The 27,205-nt window shown below is 46.3% G+C and overlaps 1 protein-coding gene and 1 long non-coding RNA gene across 3 annotated transcripts in view; one reads left to right on the top strand and one right to left on the bottom strand.

The window, feature by feature from the left end:
- Positions 1-27,205, top strand: part of dnah6 (dynein, axonemal, heavy chain 6) — a 669,683-nt gene that overhangs the window by 327,996 nt on the left and 314,482 nt on the right. For both annotated transcript variants that reach the window (XM_070888374.1, XM_070888373.1), the window contains exons 39-42: positions 3,813-3,970; positions 17,854-17,985; positions 18,741-18,912; positions 26,465-26,611. In XM_070888374.1, coding sequence (XP_070744475.1) covers positions 3,813-3,970; positions 17,854-17,985; positions 18,741-18,912; positions 26,465-26,611 — 609 coding nt within the window. The remainder of the gene's footprint in view (positions 1-3,812; positions 3,971-17,853; positions 17,986-18,740; positions 18,913-26,464; positions 26,612-27,205) is intronic.
- LOC139269492 (uncharacterized) lies at positions 152-27,198 on the bottom strand. The gene is made up of 2 exons (XR_011594306.1): positions 27,102-27,198; positions 152-552 (listed from the first exon to the last, which is right to left on the bottom strand). It is a non-coding gene; the product is annotated as an uncharacterized lncRNA (long non-coding RNA).

The following is a 27,205-nucleotide window of genomic DNA, read 5'->3' as shown; positions in this document are numbered from 1 at the left end:
TGACACTAACTCCCTCCAGTGTGTATGAGATAACTGTACATCCATTTTGCAATCAATCATGTACTGCTGGATAGACAAAAAGGAAAAAAAAAGTTAATCCCAGAAGTCCGTGGAAAAAAAGGCAAAAAAGCTGGAAATATACATCAGCATCTGGAAAGAAAAAATAGACGTTTATTTTTCAAGCGGGGACCCTTCATCAACTCACAAAATCCGAGATCTGACAAAACTTCACCACCTGAAATGTTACCCTATCCTTTCCCTTGTATCAAATTACTGGCTATCCCTCATCTTAGTTAAATTAACAATGTGAGTAGACAGCGCAATATCTCCAAGTTGATTAAAGCACAACACATACGTTCCTCCAGGCCAGCACTAATTCCAGTTATGTAAAATGCAGGGCAAACAAATGTTCTTCAAAGATTGGCTCTGGAACTTATTTCTTGAATGGGTACTTATTTCTTGAATCCTCAAGTGTACCACACTTTGTACGTTTATAAAGTTCATGCCATATCTGTTGTTGCATAGTCATCCTCAAAAGTTCGGTTGCACTTCCTGAAAAAGAGAAGGCAGTGACAGTTGTGTCATTTGGATGCTAAAGGGTGTACTCGCATCTATTTCTTTCATAAGAACCTAAGAAATAGGCCATTCAGCCATTTGATCCTGCTCTGCCATTCAATAAGATCATGGCTGATATTCTACCTTAATTTCACCTTCCCACACTATCCTCATATCCCTTGATTCCCTTAGTATCGGAAAATCTGTCGACCTCTGTCTTGAATATACTCAAAGACTGAGCATCCACTTCCCTCTGGGGTTGAGAATTCCAACGATTCACAATCCTTTGAGTGAAGAAATTTTTTATGATCACAGTCCTAAATTGCCGACCCCTTATTCTGAGACTGTGATCCCTAATTCTAAACTCCCCAATTAAGGGAAATATCATCCCAGCATCTACTCTGTCATGCCCCTTAAGAATTTTATACATTTCAATGAGATCACCTCTCATTCTTCTAAACTCTAGGGAATATAGGCCTATCTCAATCTCTACTCAATCTCTCCTCATAGGACAATCCGCCCATCCCAGGAATTAGTCTGGTGAACCTTTGTAACTCTTCCTCCAAGACAAGTATATAATTTTCTTAGGCAAGGAGACCAAAACTGTACACTATACTCCAGGTGTGGTCTCACCAAAGCCCTATATAATTGCCGTAAGACTTTCTTACTCTTATACTCCAATCTTTTTGTAATAAAGGCTAACATACCATTTGATTTCCTAATTGATTGTTGTACCTGCATGTTAACTTCTGAATCTCTTTTTCAAGTTAGGTTTGATTACTTGGCTCTCTTAGTTAGATAAATAATAATTGGGACTGTTAATGTGATTCTCAGCATTTGAGCACTGATGCCCATTGAGTAGAGATGACTTGGGCACTGCAGCCTGGATAGTACAGGATAAGACAGTGGGGAAGCATTGGGGCATTAACAGCCAGCATATCATTCATGTGCAGTGGTTGTTAAGACCTTGTAAAAAGCTAAATGAGATCCTTGCTTTGTAACATAATCTCAGTTCCAGAGCAGTCCTGTTGGAGTGTAGTGCCCACATCAAGCATGGTTGACTTGTTCAGCTGTATTGGTTCCCACTACCATAACCTTGCTGGAAATTTGGTGGAAACCCCCTTTACCTCTGGTGAACCTCCGCTGAAGGTACAGCAATGCAGCGGGAGAATCCTTGAGGAAATATACCCCCAAGTCACAAATGAGTTGGGATTCATATTCTGTTTCTCTCCACAGATGCTGCTTGACCTGCTGAGATTTCCAGGATTTTCTGTTTTTATGTAAGATTCATACTAGCTGCTGCCTCCATCCAGGCTATTCTCATCTATTCTTTCTGAAGGATGCATCACCACTCCAAATAGGGCCACCTTTCTCTCCGGTACCTCCTGCAGCAGGATCCTCCTCAGCTGAAAAAGTGCTCTATGCCAGACTGAACATGGTACAGCCTTTTCTACCGGTTGAGGATTTTGGATTTCAGACTATCTTGTGTGAAATCCGGAATCCTCGACTGAATCTGTGCCGGATTTCGGGTTTTGCTGGATTTCGGACCTCACCGCTCGCTGATTCACTCCGCTCCTTGCTGATTCACGCAGGTCCTCCGCTCCTCGCCTCCCGCCGCCGTCCGACGCTGTGCTTTTTACCGGTTTCCTCGTCCCTCGCTGCCTGATGTCGCCAACTTGGCCGCCTCAAAAATGTCCGGTTTTTGGACAATAATTCCGGATTCTGAACAACTCCATCAGCTATGCGCAAAATGGGCAGTTTTCGGACAATTACGGTTTTCGGAGTTCTGGATTCGGGATGTTGCACCTGTAGTAGTACTACAGCTACAAGGTGGCCAGTATGCTTTTAAGAGCAGCTAGCACCAGATAGTACTGTGCACCGGGAGCTCTGCACTTTTTTTTCAAAAAAGCTGACCTGGCGTTATACTACAAGATCAGCTCATAACTTTGGGCTCAATTTTCCCCAGTGATTTGCACATTTTTTTTGGAACAGGCTGCTCTTTTTGACCTAAGTTGGAAAAACCACAATTTCCCTAATCAATTTGCAATAGTGTAACTCAGTTATTTACAATTGTTTTAGGTCAGTTTTTATTTCAGCCAAAGTGGGTGTACCCAGCCACCTACTCCAATTCTGTCCATTTTAGGGAAGTTTGGCCAGCTGAGAGTTACTCCAGTTGTGCTTAGGCCAGCATATGTGGCCTCTGCAGAAAAACCTTCCGGAGAGTTAAGGAAATTGGTGCAGCAGATGCCCGGACACACTAAAAGAATTGAAAAACACAAAGCAGCAACTTACCTCCAACCCTGCCCGAAGGCTGACCGGCCCCATTCTCGGTCCCCGCTACTCACACACACAGCGGGGTTGGAGCTAAGTTGCTGCTATGTGTTTTTCAATTCTTTTAATGTGGTGGGAGCTGGCTGTATGCTTCACTTGTCTCAGCTCGTATTGTGTCCCTGGTTACCATGGCAGCCCGATCTTTTTGGCACAGATCAAGGCTCCACCCCCAAAACTAAAGTCGGGTGACGCCATGTCAAAATGAAGAAATCCAACGTGGAAACTTAGGATATTTTTTGGGGGCGTACTTAGGCCGCAAAAAATCAGGCGTAACTCTTCAAGTACACCAAAAAAATGCTTTGGGGAAAATTGAGCCCATTGAGAGTATATGCAAAATGTACAAAAACCACAGCGCCAGAAATGCATTTTCAGACCAACTGTGCAATGTTCACTTTAAGTTTACAGTTTTCTTACACTGAGAAACTCTTTACCCATAATATTTATATGCAAGATCATAGCGTGCAGAGGAGAATTATTTTCATTATGCCAACCAGCACGTTTGCAAGATATATAATGCAAATCAGTAAAATATATGTATGTGAGCAGAGCAATTACACCTATTCTAAATTAGTCTTGTACATTTTGTAGAAAGAATGCATAGTAACATTTTGAATGAGAGAGTCTGTTTGAGGTCAAGAACCTGCCACATTATTATTGTAATGTGTTGTAATCTCTTTACAAATCTGTAATTATAAAACAATAAACTTTTGAACAATTGAGTAACAAGCCAAGAAAGTATGAAATTGGTTAAACCTATTAAAGGATTGTAAGTATTAAAATGTATTGAAACCTTTCAAGGTTCAATGAAAAGTATCAGTGGTCTTGATTAAATGGAAGGTTGTTATTTCGGCAATCTGGCTTCAGAACGAGATTGTACTGACCCCACAAAAACTGATTTAAAATGGCTATTTATTTTTGTCAAACAGGTGCTCCAGGGAATAAGAGAGTTATCATTTTTGTGGATGATCTGAACATGCCCAAATTGGATCGCTATGGATCTCAACCACCTATTGAGCTCCTTCGACAATACCAGGATTTTGGTGGATTCTATGATAGAGACAAGCTCTTTTGGAAAGATATACAGGTGATGCACAAAAACAAACTTTAACTCTGACATATGTACAATAAATCTCACAGCCCAGTTATACTTTACTTATATACCTTTCACTGGTATAAACTTGTACTTCTATTTTAGCAATGCCAGTTCTGACATCTTCAATTTCTACATTTGTGGTATTAGCATTTTCTTTCTTTCAGAAATATATGTTATGAATTAATGTACATAGGAACAGGGATAGGCCATTTAGCCCCTTGATCCTGTTGTGCCATTCAGTTTGATCATGACTGATCTGTATCTGAACTTCATTTACCCGTCTCGGTTCCATATTCCTTAATACACTTGCCCAACAAAAAGCCATCAATCTCAGTTTTTACATTTTCAATTGACCCCCAGCCTCAACATCTTATTGGAGGGAGAGAGTTCCAGATTTCTACTACCCTTTTTGTGATAAAGTGCTTCCTGACATCATCCCTGAACGGCCTGGGTCTAATTTTAAGGTTACAAAACCAAATCTTTCCTGGAAAAACTTATTTTAAAACCATTTTTACTAACAAATAAAAAATAAACTGTGCACATTATCCCCTAATTTATGGATTTCATTATATTGGGCAGCACATTAAGACAGGTTTTTATCTCCTCTTTACTAACACATTAAAAATTAAATGCAACAAGGCAAAAGAAGTAGACCTGAAATTTACAATGTAACAAAATAAGAAGTGGACTCACTTATCTGTACAAGATAAATAATATTTTGTCTTCAGTGATAAGTGATTTACCTAATCTAACATACATTTTTGTAGCACAGTAACAAATCCCTAAACTCCATTATATAATTAAAATGGTGTGTGGTTGCAACATTCCATTGGAACTGCACCTTTGCATGCTGTCTGTGTATCTAACATTATGTGACATGCCTACCATGTTTAGGAGAAATCAGTTCACACTCTATTTAAAAATGGAATGACCAAAATTAACACAATCGTGTGAAAAATCATGAACAGTACCTTGCAACCAAAAATATAGCAATCATACTCCTGTTAAAAAGCATATTGCCAAATAGTGTGATTAAGAAAACAAGTGCAACCCCCCACCTGAGAACAACAAATAGAAGTCCTTCAGGCAAAAGCTCTGGAACAAGTGGCTGCATCATAACTGAAAATAGCTTAAAAATGCAGGTTATTCAGACAACTTAGCGAATAAGCAGACCTGTAGCAAATAACCCATTGAGGAGGAATGCTACAGCCAGGCAAATGGAGTGAAGAAAGGAGAAGCACTGAGATTGAATAGAAATTTGCTGATGTCTCCCATCCCATTAAGGCAGTCCATTCCAATTACATAGAACCAACCCTAAATGAAGCATATTTCCAATGTGAATCAGAATAATCGCTCCACCTGCTCTACCACACACCCCTCCGAACACAAGTTCATAATTTCCCCCACCTTGACTGAGCGGATGTTCAGAACAACTCCACTGAGCAGAATTTTGACTCCACACCTCCACCACCACTGAGCATGAATTCACCCTATTTCCTCCTCCCCCGCCCACCTCTGAACAGGATTGTGGCCACATTCACCCTCACTGAGAATGTTATCACCGCCTGCACTGAGCATAATTTGAATAACTCCCCTGCCCCCACCCTCGCTTCACAATTTGTGCACATCAGCATCCATTCTCCCACTGAGGCAAAATTACCCACACCAGCCCCTTCCCCGCTGAGACAAATGCTGCCTTCTTCCATTCCTCCCCTCCTGTCCCCCCTGTTTCACCCTGTGTCCCCCTCTTATGCATTTCTCTTTCCTCACCCAAACTCAGTTTCCTTGTTTGTCCTCACCCCATCTCTCTCTCCTTCTCAGCTCTACTCTCTGCTCTCACTTACCCCATTCCCAGTCCCCAGATCCCTCTCCATTCTCCCACCCTCTCCTCTCCTCGGTTTCTCTCCTTGCTTCTCCTCACATCTGCCTTGTCTGCTGTCCCATGTCTTGATTCAATTATATCCTCTCCCTCTAGTCCTGCTTAACCTGACCAATGTGCTATTCTTGATTCTTCACTTGTAACTCCACGGGAGATTAATTAATTATTAAAAGTTGCGGTGGTAGTCGTTTCTGCAATGATGCGGATGCAATATTACCAAAGAGCAAATAACAAGCTACTGATTCAAGCATTTAGAACCGACAGTATAAACACTCAAAGCAGTGTCAGTGTTCTTGGAGGATCATAAATGAATTCATTTCGTAGAATTCACAATCCCAAATGGAGACACTCTTGCGCATTCGTGTTGAGATTTCCCAGTACACAAGCAACTTGATGGGTACCTTATCTCTTGAGCTAACCGACTAGTATTTCATATCAAGGTTTATGACCACACAAAGCTAAGTTAGCATGGCGGTACATCAAATGTCTTAAGCTGAATGTTGGCAGGCTATTGAACTGTGAACAGTATCAGAGCTATGTACAATACTGTTCTCACTCAGTGTCCACACAGATGAAATTTTCAGCTGAGAGTAGTGATTATGAATAGAAACTATAGGGGAAATTTCCTCAGATCTGGGGTAGAATTTCCTCAGAAGTGTGGTGGAAACCCCATTTATGTGTGCAAATGGGATTCACCCCCAATGAAGTTATGGCAGCGGAGCGCGAGCAACTCTGAGGAAATTCACCTCTTGTGTTTAATTTTCAGTTGCACCCCACCAGAAGAATTAAGGCCATAGTGCCTCAATTGCTGACGTGTTGTAGATCAATTAATTCAGCACAGACTTCAAATCAAACCTGAGGTCTACTAATTTGTTTGACTTAGTGCTATACCGGGTAATTTATTTATCTATTAGGCCATCAGAAAAACTGTGCCAGTACATATTTCAAAGAAAATAATGGGGTGCACTTTCCTTTGTTCATTAAATTTGACACAAAAGTAATTGTGAATATCATTCAGGAAAATCTGCCTATACTCTTGCCAACATTTTTTGAGAATAGAGGAAAATGTACACCTATTACTGTTCTTTTGGCTTGGCTATTTTTACTCACTTTGTTTTCATAGAATAGATTTTTCAGTACTGGAGAGAATGCATGAGAGTTACTGAATAAAGGTAGAAAGAAAAATATGAAAAAGGATGAAACTAAGCTTCAATTTTGGGGGGAAATCTGGCTTGGGCCTTTACCATTTCCTCTATGTTCTCCAGCTCCAGGATTGACTTGAGTGGCTTCTTCAAAGGGAGTTAAGGGCTTAAGGTTGAAGTGCTCTCCTCCTGTGTAGGATTGCACCTTTCCGTTATGCACTGCCTTGCTTAAAGCAGAGAAGTAGAGATGAGGGCCTGTAATTTGTGGTCAGCGGCGATGTGACAGCGATTGCCGCTGACCTCGAAGAAAGCTCCCACAGAGATCTCACAATCTCAGTGACAAAAACTTTGGGTTTCTCAACGTGCAATTGATTGTAGTGCTGTCGATCGTGGATTCCTAGTGCAATGCAGCAGTGATGTCATCAAGCTGTCTAAGCAGCCAAACATATCAAATAATTCTCATAGACTGCAAACCAGAAAATGAAAAGCACTGCTTATCTGCACTTTTTAAAAAATGTTAGAGAGTAAAATAAAAATTGGGGCACACACATGGGGTTAAGGTAGAAGCTTAAATACCATGGACAAACTTAAAAATCTTTGAAACAAAAATTACAATTTTTGTCATGGAGAAATTTGACATTCCACAAATATAAAAATTAGTTTAACAGGACCAAAAAGGTTGTTTAGCAGTCAATACGTTGTTAAAACCCCAGTTACACCTATTCAAACAAGGCTTTACATTTAATAGGGTGTTTAACAGTGATATTAGTGCAGAAATGCTCACATTTTCATCAATTGCTTACTATGGGGGGAGGGTTCCAAAGTGCAACCTCTGGCAGAACAGTGATAGACTGACCACAACTTCAGGATTTCCGCGTTGCACTAAATCCTGATGTTATGGTCAGTTTCAGAGGGGTAATGACGGCAATCGCTGACAGTTCGCTGTCATTACCCACCACAGAATTTAGGCCAAGATATTAGAAGTTTGAAGAGCACAGAGCAACAACAGACACCCATCCTGTATTAGGCTCTCTCTTGTTGGAGATGGTCATTGCCTGGCACTTGTGTGGTATTAATTTTACTACATATCAGCCCAAGCCTGAATGTTGCCCAGGTCTTGCTGCATGTAGGCATGGAGTGCTTCATTATCTGAGGAATTGCAACTGGAGCTGAACACTCCCACCTTATGATAGATTGAAGGTCATTGATGAAGCAGCTGAAGATGGTTGGGCCTAGAACTCTGTCCTGAGGAATTTCTGCAGTGATGTCTCGAGGCTGAGATGATTGACCTCTGACAACCATAACTATCTTCCTTGTACCAGTTGACTCCAGCCACTGGAGAGTTGCCTTCTGATCACAATTACTTCAGTTTTACTAAGGCTGCTTGGCGCCACATTCAGTCAAGGACAGTCTCACCTTGCCTCTGCAATTCAGCTCTTTTGTCCATGTTTGGACCAAGGCTGTAATGAGGTCTGGAGTCAAGTGGTCCTGGCGGAATTCAAACTGATCATTGTTGAGTGGGTTATTGGCAAGTAAGTGCTGCTTGACAGCACTGTTGACGACACCATCCATCACTTTTCTGATGATTGAGACTAGGCTTCATTCCTTACCAACTCAGCAACCATTCTACACATCCTCATCTGTTCCAGATAGTCAGCATCTGAAAAACTATCGGGCGAGAAATTCGTGGCCGTAGCACTACTCCATAGCGGCATTAAATGTTGCTAAAACTGTGACCGCCACTCTTTCGTCAGCTGGTGATGGGTCCTGCGGCGGCCACCGTTTCGTCCCTACCTTTGCGATGCTGGTAACTGGCTGCGCCATCCTCAACAATTGTGACGTCAATCGGCGTACAATGCTGACTTAATGTCACAAATGTGAACTTCGACCCTAGGGGTCCTAAGCACAGCAGGCATGCGAGCAGGCTGACCGTGGCGATGTCAGTACCTCTTAAAGGGACATACACATCGTTCAGGTAAGTTTGTATTTGAGTTTTTGTACTGGGTTTTGTTGATTTTATTGAAGTGGTGGCTTGCTGACGTAGATGTGAATTTATTTTTTTAAGTGTGTAGGGTTGCTGTTGTACGCTTGAAAGGGCTCAGGTCGTAGATAAAGGCCTTTGAGAAGACTGAAAATGCTGCAAATACTCAGCATGTCAGGTAACATCTGTGGAGTTGTCATTTCAGATTTAGAGCACCCGCTCGCAGAGGAAAGAGGAAGACACAGAAGAGGAGGAAGCAGATGGAAGGATTCATCCCAGATAGTCCCTTTCTGGCTGGGATATCCAGAATGGATCACCTGCTTGTGGTCCCACAACCCTAATTCCCCTTTCAACATTAGTCCCACACCTTATCTTCCATCTGTTACTGACCATCATAATGTCCTCTTGGCCACAATGCTGAAATAAAAGCCACCACAAAGCAAACTTTCAAATCTAACTATATACGTCTATGCATCCAATGTGACATCAAGAAATCAACTCATCACCCGGATGAATTCTCTTAGTGACTGTCTTATGTGTGCCTTTGCCTATGCTACTGATGTCATCTGATGGTTGCAGTGCTAGTCCAGTGGCAGCAGCATGGCTGGTGGAAGGTTGCCACCAAATGGCCTTGCTGGTGAACCTTGAGGAGCTGGTGGCTTGGAGTGTCAAATCGAATTATAGTGTTTCTTCTTCTTCAATCTCCTCTCTCTCTCTCCTTGGTCATGCACTGGCTCGGCAGGCTGCAGTTCTTGGGTGCGTGAAATGAAGAATGCACAAAGGTGGAGTTGTTGTGACGGGAGGGTGGGAAAGCAAGAGGAGGCGAACGTATGAGGATACCAGCATCTTGTATCCTTTCAGCCCTGCTACTGGCAAAGAGCTCAGCCATGCCCCTGCCAAGGATGGCCTGCACTGTCTCCTCAAAGAGGGTGAGGTGACGCTATGAACGGGAGATGAGATTCGTAATTGATGTAGGGGTGGCTGGTGTGCAATGGTCACCACACGTTAAAAAAATCCACGCACAGGCATCTTCCACCCTTCAAAATTTAGTTTGGGAGCTGGAATTTTAGGTCCTTCATTGAAACACCTGTGAACTTTTTGATGTGGAAGCAAGTCATCCTCAATTCGAGGCACTGCCTATGATGATGATGAGATTGTTTGGTGGTGAGCGATTGGGGGTTGTGCATTGAACAATGTGTGAGGCTAGTGGTGCAGTTGGTAGGAGACGTTTTTGAAGATGCATTCACTGATCTTGACCAGTGGTCTGAGATCATAAAGCTTCTTTGGGCACTGGAGCCAGGTGGTGAGGGCGACACTGCTGGCAGTGATGGCCGCGATGATATACATCCACATCCTTCTTTCTGGAGGACCCCCTGGCCCGTGTGGATAGAGGGCCTGTCTTGCAGTGTTGACCCCCTGCACAAAGCTGGAGTGCTCCATGCGAGACTCTAAGTGCCCCATTCCTGGCTTGCTGGGCCATTTGTGTTAGTGCTGAGGCAATTTTCCTATTTTTGTTTATTGCTCCACCTCAGAATCAACATGCTCCCCGCTGGAGTGGAACTAAACTACAGAACCAGTTTAACCTACACCGCCTCCAGGCCAGGTCCAAGATCACCCCAACCTGTGTCGTTGAGCTGCAGTATGCGGACGACGTCTGCGTCTGCGCACATTCTGAGGCTGAACTCCAGGATATAGTCAATGTATTCACTGAGACATATGAAAGCATGGGCCTTACACTTAACATCCGTAAGACAAAGGTCCTCCACCAGCCTGTCCCTGCCGCATAGCACTGCCCTCCAATCATAAAGATTCACGGTGCAGCCCTCAACAACATGGACCATTTCCCATATCTCGGGAGCCTCTTATAAACAAAGGCAGACACTGATGCGGAGATTCAACATCACCTCCAGTGCGCTAGCACAGCCTTCGGCCATCTGAGGAAAAGAGTGTTTGAAGACCAGGCCCTCAAATCTACCACCAAGCTCATGGTCTACAAGGCTGTAGTAATACCTGCCCTCCTGTATGGATCTGAGGCATGGACGATGTATAGAAGGCACCTCAAGTTGCTGGAGGTATATCACCAACGATGTCTCCGCAAGATCCTGCAAATCCCCTGGGAGGACAGGCGCACCAACATCAGTGTCCTCGTCCAGGCTAACATCCCCAGTGTTGAAGCACTGACCACACTCGATCAGTTTCGCTGGACAGGCCACATAGTTTGCATGCCAGATACGAAACTCCCTAAGCAAATGCTTTATGCGGAGCTCCTTCATGGTAAACGAGTCAAAGGTGGACAGCGGAAACGTTATAAGGACACCCTCAAAGTCTCCCTGGTAAAGTGCGACATCACCACTGACACCTGGGAGACCCTGGCCGAAGACCGCCCGAGGTGGAGAAAGTGCATCCGGGAGGGCTTTGAGGTCTTCGAGTCTCATCGCAAAGAGCATGAAGAGGCCAAGCGGAAGGAGCGTGCGGCAAATCAGCCTCACTCACCCCTTCCCTTGATGAATGTCTGTCCCACTTGTAACAGAGTCTGTGGCTCTCGTATCAGACTGTTCAGCCATCAAAGAACTCACTTTGGGAGTGGAAGCAAGTCTTCCTCGATTCCGAGGGACTGCCTATGATGATGATTATGATGATTCCTATTTTTGTGAGGTTAGGAAGGTAATTCGCCTTTAAGAGCTACATATACACAGTTTGGACTTTTTAATGTTAAATATTTTTTTGTCAGAAAGGGATGAAAATGGCATTGTTTCACTGGATTTTAATTTGTATTACTTCAGAGGGTATGGCCGGTTTAATTCACAGGCCTTTTTATTGCTCCAATTCCTTGCCAGCTCCACAGCCTCGCTTCCAGAGACTGTGCAAAGCTTGAACGCCGCAATTGTACAGGAACTTCGGGTCAGATGCCTCCAGCAATGCTACTAGGATGGTGTTGCATGGAAGGTAAGTGCTGGGCCAACAATCACCAGCCCCCAGACGAATTTTGCCCTGTTAGCGTTGCTGCCATTTTCAGCGGCCGCTAACTCCAGTTGCCGGAGGCTCCTTTAATGGCTAACATGACTATCTCCCCCCTTGTCTTTGCTCGTGTCTTTTGGCTTCTGGCACTCGCGAGGAGGAAGATGCCACGAAGCCGCTGGATATCTAGAAATGCTACAACCTCTGTGTTATATATGTGGACTTGTATTTACTCTGTACAGCCACCAGAGGGCTCATCCCCCGGAGTCCCAAAGAATCCCATAATCCCTTGGGAGCACAGTTATTTAAGGAGGCTTCACAGGTTGGAGAGGCACTCTGGAGACCTGCAATAAAAGACTAAGGTCACACTTTACTTTGAGCTCACAGTGTTCAGTCTGACTCTTTCTCCATACACAACAACTGACGACGCGATACAGATAGCGAACCCAAAGATACAGAGAACAGTGGGCATCCTGGAGAAATTTTCAGAGGGAGATGATTGGGAAACTTTTGTGGAGCGACTCGACCAATACTTCGTGGCCAACGAGCTAAATGGGGAAGGGAGTGCTGCCAAACATAGAGCGATCCTCTTCACCGTCTGTGGGGCACCAACGTATGGCCTCATGAAGAATCTGCTCACTCCAGCGAAACCCACAGAGAAATCGTACGACGAATTGTGTCAACAGGTCCGAGAGCATTTGAACCCGAAGGAAAGAGTTCTGATGGCGAGGTACCGGTTCTACACCTACAAAAGGTCTGAAGGCCAGGAAGTGGTGAGTTATGTTGCCGAGCTGAGACGCCTTGCAGGTCATTGCGAATTTGGAGCACATACTCGGAGACTTTTTCGTACTTGGCATTGGCCACGAAACCATACTTCGCAAGCTTTTGACTGTAGAGACCTCAACCTTGAGTAAGGCCATAGCGATAGCCCAGGCATTCATTGCCACCAGTGACAATACGAAGAAAATCTCTCAGCACACAAGTGCTGCTACAAGCACTGTGAACAAAGTGATGATGTTTTCGAATCATAACGTACAGGGCAGGTCACACATACCTGCAGCTACACATCCGCAGTGTGCACCATCAAGGGTGATGAATGCAAGGCCATTAACACCTTGTTGGCGCTGCAGGGGTGATCATCGGTTCCATTCATGCCGATTCAAAGAGTACGTTTGCAAGGGCTGTGGAATAATGGGACACCTCCAATGAGTGTATAGGCGAGCTGTTAAGCCTGTTAAACCTGCAAACCACCATGTTGCAGAGGAGGACAGATCCACAGAAGATCACTACGAACCAGAGCCTCAGATAGAGGAGGCAGAGGTACATGGGGGTGCACACATTCACCACGAATTGTCCCCCGATAATGCTGAATGTTGAACTAAATGGACTCCCGGTGTCAAGGGAGCTGGACATGGGCTCGAGCCAGTCCATCATGGGCATAAAGACTTTCGAAAGGTTGTGGTGCAACAAGGCCTCAAAACCAGTCTTAATTCCAGTTCACACGAGACAAAGAACTTACACTAAAGAACTGATTCCTGTAATTGGCAGTGCTACCTTAAAGGTCTCCTATGATGGAGCGGTGCACAAGCTACCACTCTGGGTGGTACCGGGCGATGGTCCCACGCTGCTCGGCAGGAGCTGGCTGGAAAAGATATGCTGGAACTGGGACATTGTCCAAGCGCTATCGCCCGCTGACGGCACTTCGTGCGCTCAGATCTTAAACAAATTTCCTTTGCTGTTCGAACCAGGCATCGGGAAATTCCAAGGAGCAAGTGCAGATCCACCTAATTCTGGGGGCGCGACCCATCCATCACAAGGCGAGAGCAGTACCATATGTGATCAGAGAAAGGGTAGAGATCGAGCTAGACTGGCTGCAACGAGAGGGCATCATCCTGTCACTGATCGAGTTCAGTGAGTGGGCCAGTCCTATTGTCCCAGTCCTCAAGGGAGACGGCACCGTCAGAATCTGTGGCGATTACAAAGTAACTATCAATCGTTTCTCCCTGCAGGACCAATACCCACTACCAAAAGCCAATGACCTCTTTGCAACGCTGGCGGGAGGAAAGACGTTCATGAAGCTGGATCTGACTTCAGCCTACATGACGCAGGAACTGGAGGAATCATCGAAGGCCCTCGCCTGTATCAACACGCACAAAGGTTTTTTTGTTTATAACAGATGCCCGTTTGGAATCCGATCAGCGGCGGCGATATTCCAGAGAAACATGGAAAGTTTACTGAAGTCAGTCCTGCACACCGTGGACTTCCAGGACAACATCTTGGTCACAAGTTGGATCACAGTCGAGCACCTGCAGAACCTGGAGGAGGTTCTTAGTCGACTCAACCGCGTGCGGCTCAGGTTAAAACGTTCGAAGTGAGTTTTCCTAGCGCCTGAAGTGGAGGTCCTGGGAAGGAGGATTGCGGCGGATGGCATCAGGCCCACCAACGCGGAGGCAATTGAGAACGCACCGAGGCCACAGAACGTGACGGAGCTACGGTCGTTTCTGGGACTCTTTAATACTTTGGTAACTTCTTACCGGGTCTCAGCACCCAGCTACAACCATTGCATGTTTTACTACGAAAAAGGGGCGAATGAGTTTGGGGCAAAAGCCAAGAAAATGCCTTTGTAAAAGCCAGAAAATTGTTATGTTCAAATTGCTTGTGTTGTATGATCCATGTAAGCATTTGGTACTAGCATGTGATGCGTCGTCATATGGCGTCGGGTGTGTATTGCAACAAGCTAATGATTTCGGGAAACTGTAACCGGTTGCTCATGCATCCAGGAGTCTGTCTAAGGCTGAGAGAGCCTAGAGCATGATTGAGAAAGAAGCGTTAGCGTGTGTCTATGGGGTAAAGAAAATGCATCAATACCTGTTTGGGCTAAAATTTGAATTGGAAACTGACCATAAGCCACCTATATCCCTGTTTTCCGAGAGTAAAGGGATAAATACCAACGCATCAGCCCGCATCCAGAGATGGGCGCTCACGTTGTCCACATACAACTATGCCATTCGCCACAGGCCAGGCACAGAAAACTGCGCCGATGTTCTCAGTAGACTGGCATTGCCCACCATGGGGGTGGAAATGGCGCAGCGCACAGATGTAGCCATGGTTATGGAAGCATTTGAGAGTGAGCAATCACCTGTCACTGCCTGGCAGATCAAAACCTGGACAAGCCAGGACCCCTTATTATCTCTAGTCAAAAACTGTGTGCTTCATGGGAGCTGGTCCAGTGTCCCAGTGGAAATGCGGGAAGAGATAAAGCCGTTCCAGCGGTGCAAAGATGAAATGTCTATATAGGCAGACTGCTTTCTGTGGGGCACTCGAGCAGTGGTCCTCAAGAAGGGCAGAGACACCTTCATCAATGATCTCCACAGTACCCGCCCAGGCATCGTAATGATGAAAGCGATAGCCAGATCCCACGTGTGATGGCCCAGCGGACTTAGAGTCCTGTGTTCACAGATGCAATACATGCTCGTTGTTAAGCAATGTACCCAGGGAGGTGCCGTTAAATTTATGGTCTTGGCCCTCCAAACCGTGGTCTAGGGTACATGTCAACTATGCAGGCCCGTTCTTGGGTAAAATGTTCCTTGTGGTTGTAGGCGCGTACTCCAAGTGGATTGAATGTGAGATAATGTCGGCTAGCACGTCCGCTGCCACCACTGAAAGCCTGCAGGCCATGTTTGTCATACATGGCTTACCCGATGTCCTGGTGAGCGACAACGGGCCATGTTTTACCAGTGCTGAGTTCAAAGAATTCATGACCCGTAACGGCATCAAACATGTCACATCTGCCCCGTTTAAACCAGTGTCCAATGGTCAGGCAGAGTGAGCAGTGCAAACTATCAAGCAAGGCTTGAAGAGGGTAACTGAAGGCTCACTGCAGACTCGCCTATCCCGAGTCCTGCTTAGCTACCGCACTCACTCACTGGGATCCCACCTGCTGAACTACTCATGAAAAGAGCACTTAAGACAAGGCTCTCGTTAGTTCACCCTGATCTACATGAACAGGTAGAGAGCAGGTGGCTTCAACAAAGTGCATACCATGATATTGCAAATGTGTCATGCGAGATTGAAGTCAATGATCCTGTATTTGTATTAAATTATGGACAAGGTCCCAAGTGGCTTCCCAGCACTGTTGTGGCCAAAGAGGGGAGCAGGGTGTTTTGGGTCAAACTTTCAAATGGACTCATTCGCTGGAAACACTTGGACCAAATCAAACTCAGATTCTGAGCAACCCACCTTGTACCCTATCTTTTTTGATCCCCCAACACACACACCAGTGGCAACCGATATCATGGTTGACCACGAAGCAGAACCCATCATCCACAGCAGCCCTGCAGGGCCCAACACACCAGTGAGGGCCCAACAAATGATTTAACAACACCAGCTTTCACAACGAGATGATCAACCAGGGCAAGAAGGGCCCCAGATCGACTCACATTGTAAAAAGTTATACTATTGACTTTGGGGGAGGGAATGTTGTTATATATGTGGACTTGTATTTACTCTGTACAGCCACCAGAGGACCCATTCCCTGGAGTGCCAAGGGATCCCATAATTCATTGGCAGCACAGGTATTTAAGGAAGCTTCACAGGTTGGAGAGGCACTCTGGAGACCTGCAATAAAAGACTAAGCTCACACTTTAATTTGAGCTCACAGTGTTCAGTCTGACTCTTTCTCTATACACACTCTGCATTCTCTACTTTCTGAAAAGCAAAATGAATATTCAGTGGATCTTTCGATTATGCCAAATGCTGCAAGAGAAATTACTTGGTTCCTTTCCCTCCACAACGATGTTGTCATTTCAACTTGCTTCAGGCTTTCAGTCTCTCACAACAAGATGGTTTTTCCTTCCTTCCCACTTCCAGAAAAGTATGTCGGTAGAGCAGGAGCAGCTCCAAAGAAAATCCCAACCTATGTTTAATTCAATGATTACTCAATAGATGTTAATTGTTTCGTCCTTTAGGGAGATAACACAAAAAGTGTCGCTTCTAGATAATCAGGGAAAAGGTCTGCTCATGTGAATTCCTGTGAAACCGTTGAGGGAAAATGTAACTATATAAAATCCCAAATTGTAATTACACACTATAGAAAAGGTGACTTACGCATTGCTATATTTTGAATATTAAAATAAACTTTGATGTAAAATTAGAAAAAGAATAAAAAATAAAATTGGTTCTTCATGTTTTGAAAAAATTGGAATGGTGCAAAGTCAAGCATTTGTGGCAAAGCAAACTGTGATCCTCTGAATTTTGTCCACTGATGACCTTGATTATCTTTATGCGTAAAATGGTGTAGTTTTTCAGAATTTGCTTCAAACAATTTTCACTCAATGCAGAAATCTAACACATTCTCTTGTACCTAAAAATGTTTTCACTTAAGATTGTGATTTGATCTTATTATGGCTCATCAGTTATTGATCAATGGTAACTCATTACCATGAAGGCGAAGGTTTAGATAATTGCAATGCTTTTGATAAACTAAACTCAGGAGGAGGAAGTGATATTATGCACATGATGACATACTATTAGTCATGTCTTGCATAGAATTTTACAGCATTTCAGCCCAACAGGTCTATGCCGGTGTTTACGCACCTCACGGGCATCCCACCTTACTTCATTTCACCTTAACAGCATATTCTTTTCTCGCTCATGCTCTATTTAGCTTCCCCTTAAATGCATCTATGCTAATCGTCTCAACTGCTTCATGTGGTAGCAAGTTCCACATTCTGACTGCTCTCTGAGTAAAGAAGTTTCTCCTGAATTTCTTATTGGATTTATTAGTGACCATTTTATATTTTTGAACCCTCGTTTTGGATTCCTCACAAGTGGAAACATCTTCTCTACGTCTACCCTATTAAACCCCTACGTTATTTTAACGACCTCTTTAATTTATTTACAACTTCTGTTTTAGGATGTTACAATCGCTGCTGCTTGTGCCCCTCCTGGTGGTGGACGAAATCCAGTGACTCCCCGTTTCATAAGACACTTCAGCATGTTGTGCCTACCAACCCCCTCTGAGCATAGCCTCAAACATATTTTTCAGGTTAGTAATTATCCTTACCAAAAGGTGTGAAGAAATCTGATGAATTTGTACATCATTGAAGAGCTGATTTCCTGAGTTTGTGATGCTGGCAAGGAGCCTCGCCTGTGAAAATGTGGACTAACTATTGAGAATGGCACAGCAGAGACAGGTGAGCAACACTGCTCCCATTGATCTGCACAGTTGGAGGTTGTGCTGCAGGAGATGTATCAACGGAAGGTTGAAGGCCAACCTTGTAAAAGCACAGATGCAAGCTGCATTGAGGGAGGCCTCGGAGTGAGTTAATGTAGTCATTCAGGTTCCTTATACCTGGCTGCACTTCGATTCTTTAATCAGATGAATTATTTTATAGCTGTGATCAATTTATATGGAATTTGTGTGATAAACCTCATCTGTATTTCTAATATCCAGTGCATATCCAGTTTGTATTGAGTCAAAGCAGAAAATGCTGGAACTACTCAGCAGGTCAGGCAGCATCTGTGGGGAGAGAGAAACAGAGTTAACGTTTCAAGTTATCACCTTTCGTTAGACGAAAGGTCAGCAACTGAAATGTCAACTCTATTTCTCTCCAAAGAGAGCTGAAACGTTGACTCTGTTTATCTCTTCACAGATACTGCTTGACCTGCTGAGTATTTCCAGCATTTTCTGTTTTTATTTCAAATTTCCAGCATCCGCAATATTCTGTTTTTGTATTGTCAAATTTCTCTGCACATGTTTACAATATTTCTTATGTTTTCAACTATTTTTCTGTGGTGCAGGCTATTTTGAATGGATTTCTGGCAGAATTTACTAGAGCAGTGAAACAGTGTTCCATAAATATTGTGGAAGCAGCTGTTGATATCTACCATCAAATGAGTATTGACCTCTTGCCTACACCTGCCAAGTCTCACTATGTTTTCAACCTTCGGGATTTATCAAAGTGCATACAAGGTAAGATGCCTCATCTCTACGTGTATTGCTAATTTTTCAATCCTATCTGTAGTGATTTGTCAATTTTGAATTTTATGTGCCATTGATCTGTCCACATACCTACTCTAATTTTTGGAGCTGCTTCCTCCAATTCCGCGGGGTGGAAATTCTGGTGCACCTATGATATTTTAACTGGTACTCACCGCTGGAACTCTTGGTGCGGTGAGTAGATCCATTTTCAGGACTTTGAATGTTTTTCAAAGTTCAATAGGAAATGGATCATAATGGAGCAGGCCTTAAACTCAAAGCCAGGCTGATTGGCTGAAAATGGTTCGTTTGGGCCGTCCGCCGCGAGGAGAGATTCGATCATTTTTTAACTTTGGCTACTGGGCTACCAGGGAGGGTCTCGGCCGGGCCAACGACCTGGGTGCCAGGCTGCCCGTTGGCGGCTCGGTCGATCCCGGGGGCAGTATTTTGCCAGCCAGTCGGCAAGTCAGCCGGCAAAAATATTTGCAATGCGGCAGTGGCAGTGGGCCCTCCCCTTTAAAGGCGGCCATGCTGCCGGACCGCACACAGTCTTTAGAGGGTGCACTGGCAGTAAAACCTGCCGGGGGCACCGCGTGGCAGGGGATCAACGGATCGAGGTGAAAATGGATAAGTAAGTATTTTATTTTAAAATAGCGGTGCATCTACTTGGGTGGGATGGGACCCAGGCCGAAAAATTCCCGACCTGAATTAAGATAGGGTCGGCCTGTTGACCCCAAAGCTGCGGCACTTTGACCATTTTGCATTGAGTTTCTGAATCTAGGTCATTTATAAATGAGAAACAATAGTGGTTCTAACACTAACCCCTGCATGACCTCACTCAGTACTTTGCGCTCCCACCCAACACAACTCCTCTAACGAATACTCATTGGCCCAGAAATTTGATTCTGCTGTGTTCGTTTTACTGGCATAAAACAGGCACCTAAGGGTCCAATACAACAAGCGGCTTGCATGCACTTATTCCATGCCAGAAGTGCTCTACAAGCCATATTGGATCGGGCTCCATTGTCGGCATCCAGCGCACATGTCAGAAGTATTAAAAACATTCAATGTAATATTTAAATAAGGGCCATACGCTTGTTGTAGGACCCTTTTGTGAAATTGGTCTGACCCGGCACCTAATTCGCCACGTGATGAAATCATGGTGCTAACAGGTAGCAAGGACTTTGCATCAGTGCTATTTAAAGGGCTCATGCACTCCATGCAGATTAGGTGCTGGTTTGTCCTTTTCGGCTGTTGGCTAACTGCTGGTAATTTTTTTTGCCTATTTTCTACCGCCTGCAACTGATTTCTGACTGCTGCCAACAACTATTTGTTGGTGTTGGACAGTTTTTATCTGCCTTCAAAACAGTTTCACTGCAGTTATAGGTGGTCTGGTAGATCTGCCGTTGAGGCTAGAGGATGAGGGGAAGCAGCAAAGAAGTCATGGGAACCAATATGGCTGAACAAGCCAAGTACCAGTACCTATTATATATAACTGAGTTCCAGCAGTGCTGTTCACTTCACTTTGCCAACTGTTGAACAGAAAATTGTTGTGCAGCAGTGCTTCATCACTTATGCACAGGCATTTTTCTTAAGGGTTATCCAGGAGTGTAAAAGACATGTTTGAAATGTTGTCGAGAAATGCAAGCAATAGGCTTGGGCTTTACAGAGAGTTAGGAGATGTTGAGGGAAAAAGAAGCATTTGGCATGCGTGTTTGACAAATCTGTTAGAATTTTTTGAGGTTGTACTTGGCAGGGTATTTAATGGGGAACCAGTGGATGCCGTGGGACCGAAATTGCCCCTTCCCTTAAAGCCTGTTACTGCTGGAAATTGGCGACAATACTATGGAGTGCAATGGCTGCCGATTTTTCGTGTAATGGTCGCCATTTTAAAATTCTGCTCCTGCAGTATCCCGGCGGTGACCCATTCCGCTGATGCCAGTCCATCCTAAGTGCATCATAAGAGCACGCACCGCTGATGTCCCCCCCCGCCCCCCGATGGCGAAATTCCACCAAAAAAATCTTGTTCCTGCCGTGCAGTGCCAAAAGCTGCTGCTTTCTGCTGATGTGGTGAGGTTGTAGTCCTTCTAAAATGGCGGTGTGGCTCCCATTAAAGGGGAGGACCCACTGCCACTGCCATTGTTTTTTTTTTATCGGCCGACTGCCATGTCAGGCCAACAATTATGCCCCCGAATTCGGCCGCGCCACCAACAGGTAGCCTGGCATCCTTTATTAGGAGCCAGGCCGCTGGCCAGGCCAAAACCCTCCTTGGTGGCCCAGTGGACCGAACTTAAACAATTGCGCAGGCTCTTCCCTTTAAATGAAGGGGAGAGCCATGGTGACGCGGCACCATGATGACTGACAGCGGCGGCCACTCCGCCCACCCCAACCTCCGCCCCTCTATAGTGTGCACTTCCGCTCACCGCCACATATCCATCTCCATTATGACCGGCTTCCGGTCTGCCGAAAAAAAAAGCCAAAGAGCATGAATTGTGGATTGGTTAATGGACAGAAAACACGGAGCAGGATTAAATTGGTCATTTTCAGTTTGGCAGACTGTAACTAGTGGGGTAACGCAAGGATCAGTGTTTGAGCCTCAGCTATTTACAATCCCTGGACTCAATTTTTCCCAGTGATTTGTGGTGTTTTTTTTTGAGCAGGTTGCTTTTATTGGCCTAAGTTTAAAAAAAAAAAAACCAGTTTCCCCAATCAATTTGCACCACCGTAACTCAGTTTTTTTAGGTAAGTTTTTTTCAGCCAAAGGGGGCGTAACCTGCTACCTGTGCCAGTTCTGGTCATTTCGGCAAGTTTGGCCAGCTGAGAGTTACTCCAGTTCTTCTTAGGCCAGCGTATGTGGCCTCTGCTGAAAAACCTTCGGGAGAGTTAAGGAAATCGGCGCATGTAAGTGCAGCAGATGCCCAGACAACAGGAAAGGTAAGAGAGAGAGAACGGGGGAGAAAGAGAGTGGGAGGAGGGGTGTGGGGGGGGGGGAGAGAGAGAGAGGTGTAATTAGGTGCGGGGACTGGGAGGGAGGAGGCCATTCGACCTGGGATAGGGGTGAGGGAGCGGACCGGGAGGTCACTCGGCCTGGGATGGGATGGGGGAATGGAATGCGAGGCCACTCGGTGGGGGTCGGGGGAGCGGGACAAGCAAGGCACTCGGGGCTCAGGGCGGGCGTGGGAGCTGGAGCTTCACCAGCAAGGTGCTCGGGGCGGGCTAGGGAAGCAGATTGGCAAGTCCTTCGGCCAGGGCTAAGGGCAGGGGAGCGGGACCGAGATCGGCAAGGCGTTCGGGGCGGGCTCGGGAAGCAGATCGGCAAGTCCTTCGGCCAGGGCTAAGGGCAGGGGAGCGGGACCGAGATCGGCAAGGCGTTCGGGGCGGGCTAGGGAAGCAGCTCGGGAAGCAGACTGGAAAGGAACTCGGAGCTAGGGTCACATGGGGGAGCAGGACCGGCATCGGCAAGGCGCTTGGGGCGGGCTAGGGTAGCAAACTGGCAAGGAACTCGGGGCTAGGGTCGGGTGGGGGAGTGGGACTGGCATCGGCAAGGGGCTGGGCTGGCGGGGGAAGCAGACCAGGAGGCCCTTCGGCCTGGGATAGGGGTGGGGATCGGCACCTGCATCGTGGGGGGTGGAAGGGTACTTCAATAATTGGAGGTAAGTTGCAGCAATTGTATTTTAGTGTGGTTTTAAGTTGATGCAATATGTTTAAATGTGTTGCGAGCTGGCTGTATGTTTCACTTTCCAGCCTCAGCCCGCATTGGGTCCCTGGTTACCATGGCAACCTGATCTTCTTGGCGCAGAACAAGGCTCCACCCCCAAAACTAAAGGGCAGGTTAGGCCACGGCAAAATGAAAAAATCCAACGGGGAAACTTAGAACATTTTTTTTGGCGTACTTGGGCACCAAAAAAATTGACGGAACTCTTCAAGTACGTCAGAAAAAAGCTTTGGAAAAAATTGAGCCCCCAGTTACTGACTCAGATGAAGGGACTGAGTGTAATATATCCAAGTTTACTAATGATGCAAAGCTAGGTGGGAATTTAAGTTGTGAGGAGGACGCAAATAAACTGCAAAGAGATATAGACAGGTTAAATGAGTGGGCAATAAAATTGCAGATGGGATATAATGTGGAGAAATGTGAAGCTATCCACTTTGGTAGGAAAAATAGAAAAGCAGAATATTTTTTAAATGGTGAGAGATTTGGAAATGTTGGTATTCAAAGGGACCTGGTACTCGAATCACAGAAAGTTAACATGCAGATACAACAAGCAATTAAGAAAGCAAAAGGTATTTATTGCAAAAGAATTGGAGTATAAGAGTAAGGAAGTTTTACTGCAATTATATAGGGCTTTGGTGAGATCACACCTTGAGTCCTATGTATAGTTTTGGTCTCCTTACCTGAGGAAGGATATACTTGCCTTAGAGGGAGTGCAACAAAGGTTCACCAGATTGATTCCTGAGATGGGGGGGGCGGTTGTTCTGAGAGAAGAGATTGAGTAGACGAGTCCTCTATTCCCGAGAGCTTAAAAGAATGAGAGGTTATCTCATTGAAGCATAAAATTCTTAAGGGGCTTGATAGGGTAGATGCTGGGAGGATGTTTCCATTTAGAAGTTGGCCATTTAGAACTGAGAGGAGAAGAAACTTCTTTACTCAAAATGTATGAATCTTTTGAATTCTCGACCCCAGAGGGCTGTGGATGCTCAGTACTTGGGTATATTCAAGACAGAGATCGCTAGAATTTTAGATACTAAGGTAACCAAGGGATATGGGGTTAGTACGGGAAGGTACAGTTGAGGTAGAAGATCAGCCATGATCTTACTGAATGGCGGAGCAAGCTCGAAGGACCAAATGACCGACTCCTACTCCTATTTCTTATGTTCTTATGAAAAAGGAAGCTTCTTATAGACAGTTTTAACAATGGAGGAGATGTGGAAATTCTAGCTGCGGTCAGAGGAGGCCCCAGGCATTTACTGTGTCTTTGAAGAACTGAAAGAAACATTCTCCCATCAAAAGATTAAGATGCTATCATTCTAATTATATTTTTGTATATAGGTGTGTGTGTATATATATATATATATATATATATATATAATATATTATATATATATGTAATAATCAAACACCCAAACTACGTCCAACATAATGGGCCCAAGTTTCCACATGATTCGCGCCTGATTTTTAGGAGCAACTGGTGGAGAACGGACTATTTTAGAAATCGCAATTCTCCACATTTTTTTTTCTGCAGTTCTAGTCAGGTAGAACAGTTTTAGTTTAACAGAATTTTTTCTTCAAAAGGGGGCGTGTCCGGCCACTGACGCCTGATTTGAAAGTTTCCACAGTGAAAACGTACTCCAAACTAAAGTAGAATTGCGCCAGTGAAGATTTTTGTAGAACTGAAAAAACCTGTTCTACACATTAAAAAATCAGGCGCAAGTTACAAATTAGGCGCCCAGAACGAGGTGGGGGGGAAGGGAACTCATTAAATTTGACAATAAATCCTTATTTATACTTCTACAAATATTATACAAATAAATCCAACCTGAATAAACATTTATAAGCCAAGAAAAGACTAAATAAACCATCTTCCTACCTGTGCGAAAGTGTTTCAGCCAGGGAGAATTCTGCAGCTGTTCGTGCCGCTGAGCGAGAGAGGGAGCGAGAGAGGGAGCGAGAGAGGGAGGGAGAGAGGGGGTGGGGGGGGGGGGGAGAGAGGGGGGGGGGAGAGAGGGGGGGGGGGAGCGGGTGTCGGGTCGGGGGGGGGGGAGCGGGCCTCGGGTCGGGGAGCGGGACTCGGGTCGGGGCGGGGGGGGGAGAGCGGGTCTCGGGTCTCTGTCGGGCGGGGGGGAGCGGGTCTCGGGTGTCGGGTCGGGGCGGGGGGGGGGAAGAGCGGGTGTCGGGTCTCTGTCGGGGCGGGGGGGGAGCGGGTCTCGGGTCTCTGTCGGGCGGGGGGGAGCGGGTCTCGGGTGTCAGGTCGGGGCGGGGGGGGAGAGCGGGTGTCGGGTCTCTGTCGGGGCGGGGGGGGAGCGGGTCTCGGGTGTCGGGTCGGGGGGGGGGGGGAAGAGCGGGTCTCGGGTCTCTGTCGGGCGGGGGGGAGCGGGTCTCGGGTGTCGGGTCGGGGGGGGGGGGAAGAGCGGGTGTCGGGTCTCTGTCGGGGCGTGGGGGGAGCGGGTCTCGGGTCTCTGTCGGGCGGGGGGGAGCGGGTCTCGGGTGTCGGGTCGGGGGGGGGGGGGGAAGAGCGGGTGTCGGGTCTCTGTCGGGGCGGGGGGGGAGCGGGTCTCGGGTGTCGGGTCGGGGCGGGGGGGGGAGCGGGTCTCGGGTCTCTGTCGGGCGGGGGGGAGCGGGTCTCGGGTGTCAGGTCGGGGCGGGGGGGGAGAGCGGGTGTCGGGTCTCTGTCGGGGCGGGGGGGGAGCGGGTCTCGGGTGTCGGGTCGGGGGGGGGGGGGAAGAGCGGGTCTCGGGTCTCTGTCGGGGCGGGGGGGAGCGGGTCTCGGGTGTCGGGTCGGGGCGGGGGGAGAGAGCGGGTGTCGGGTCTCTGTCGGGGCGGGGGGGAGCGGGTCTCGGGTGTCGGGTCGGGGGGGGGGGGAAGAGCGGGTCTCGGGTCTCTGTCGGGGCGGGGGGGAGCGGGTCTCGGGTGTCGGGTCGGGGCGGGGGGAGAGAGCGGGTGTCGGGTCTCTGTCGGGGCGGGGGGGAGCGGGTCTCGGGTGTCGGGTCGGGGCGGGGGGAGAGAGCGGGTGTCGGGTCGGGGCGGGGGGGAGCGGGTGTCGGGTCGGGTCTGGTCGGCGGGGGGCGGAGCGAGTGTCGGGTCTGGTTGGGCGGAGAGCAGGAGCTGGCCGTGAGAGGAGCCTCATTCACGCAGCCCCAGTGAGGCCATTGGGCCAGGGTTAGGGGCTGCGTGCTTCGGGCCCCTCCCACACAGTTCGGCGCCTGGAGCTACTGCACTTGCATGCCGACTGTAGCGTGCATGTGCAGAGGTCCCGGCACTGTTTTCAGCGCAGGGACCTGGCTCCGCCCCCCCCCACAACTCGTGCCGGCTGCGCCGAGTGCCACAGGACCTGTAAGTCGGTGGAGACTACCGAGGATTTTTTTAGGTGCGAAAAACGGGCGCCCAGCTCGGAGGGGCGCCCGTTGTTTTTCTTGTGGAAACTTGGGCCCATTACATCTACGATTCAAGGCCACAGATATAATGTATTTGCTGCATGGATTCTTTGCTTAAGAATTCATAGCAACATATTGCTATTAGGAACTAATTGGTTTATTAGCAAAAGGTTTAACAATCACACTACACATTACCAGTTCATCCACCAAGCTCACAACCACCGTGGGTCCCCCAGACCCAACTGGTTGGGGTTTTACTGAGTCTTGTGAACATCATGTGACTGGCTAAGCCACTCCTTAACTCAACAACTCTACAAAGCTAGTGAGCATACTCACAGGTGCATACATTACAATAGATGACACACTAGCCTATCTTTCTCTTTCAAACTCTGATTGCAGATTTCTGGCATTTGATTTTTTTCTTTCTTTTAAATGTGTTTTTTTTCCCTTTCAGGAATTCTTCAGTGTAATCCTAGTACTGTAAGAACTGATGATCAAATCTTTAGGCTTTTTTGCCATGAATGTCAACGCGTCTTCCATGATCGTCTAATCAACAGTGAAGACAAACTTTACTTCAATAACATGTTGTGTGAAATGGCCAGTAAGGAATTCTAATATAGCCAATGCTTCAAAATGCTCACAGATTATATGTTACATGGCAGTCCTAAAGTTTTAACATTTCAGGTCGGTGACCTTTCGTGAAGTTGTGATGAAAGGTCATCGACCTGAAACGTTAACTCTATTTCTCTCTCCACAGATGCTGCCTGTCCTGCTGAGTATTTCCAGAATTTTCTGATTTTAAATTCAGATTTCCAGTATCCGCAGTATTTTGCTCTTGTGGAAATATTATATTCAAACTCCTAATAGATAATTTATATTAGTCAAAGACAAATCTTGTAGCTCTTTTCCTAGCACATTTCGGAAAGCTTGATTAGAGCTTAACATTGACATCTAGGCCTAGAAACTCGACATTGACAGAAACCTGCTGATGTCACCAAGGCCTCAGGTTTATGGTTGCTGAAAATGGCCGCAGTGCTACCGGGCAAAGATTGTCACGGGGGCTGGAAATTTGTAGCGCAGCAATGACTTACCATGTAACACCTTCCTGGTGGATTTAGTGAAGGCATCTGACCCGAAGTTCCTGTCCAGGAGCGTTGCAGCTTCTAACAGTCTCGAGGACCAAGGCTGTGGAGTT

Source organism: Pristiophorus japonicus, chromosome 1 (assembly GCF_044704955.1).
Source record: "Pristiophorus japonicus isolate sPriJap1 chromosome 1, sPriJap1.hap1, whole genome shotgun sequence".
NCBI classification, from domain to species: Eukaryota; Metazoa; Chordata; class Chondrichthyes; family Pristiophoridae; genus Pristiophorus; species Pristiophorus japonicus.
The sequence above is the reverse complement of the archived record's forward strand: the minus strand, read 5'-3'. Positions and strand labels throughout refer to the sequence as shown.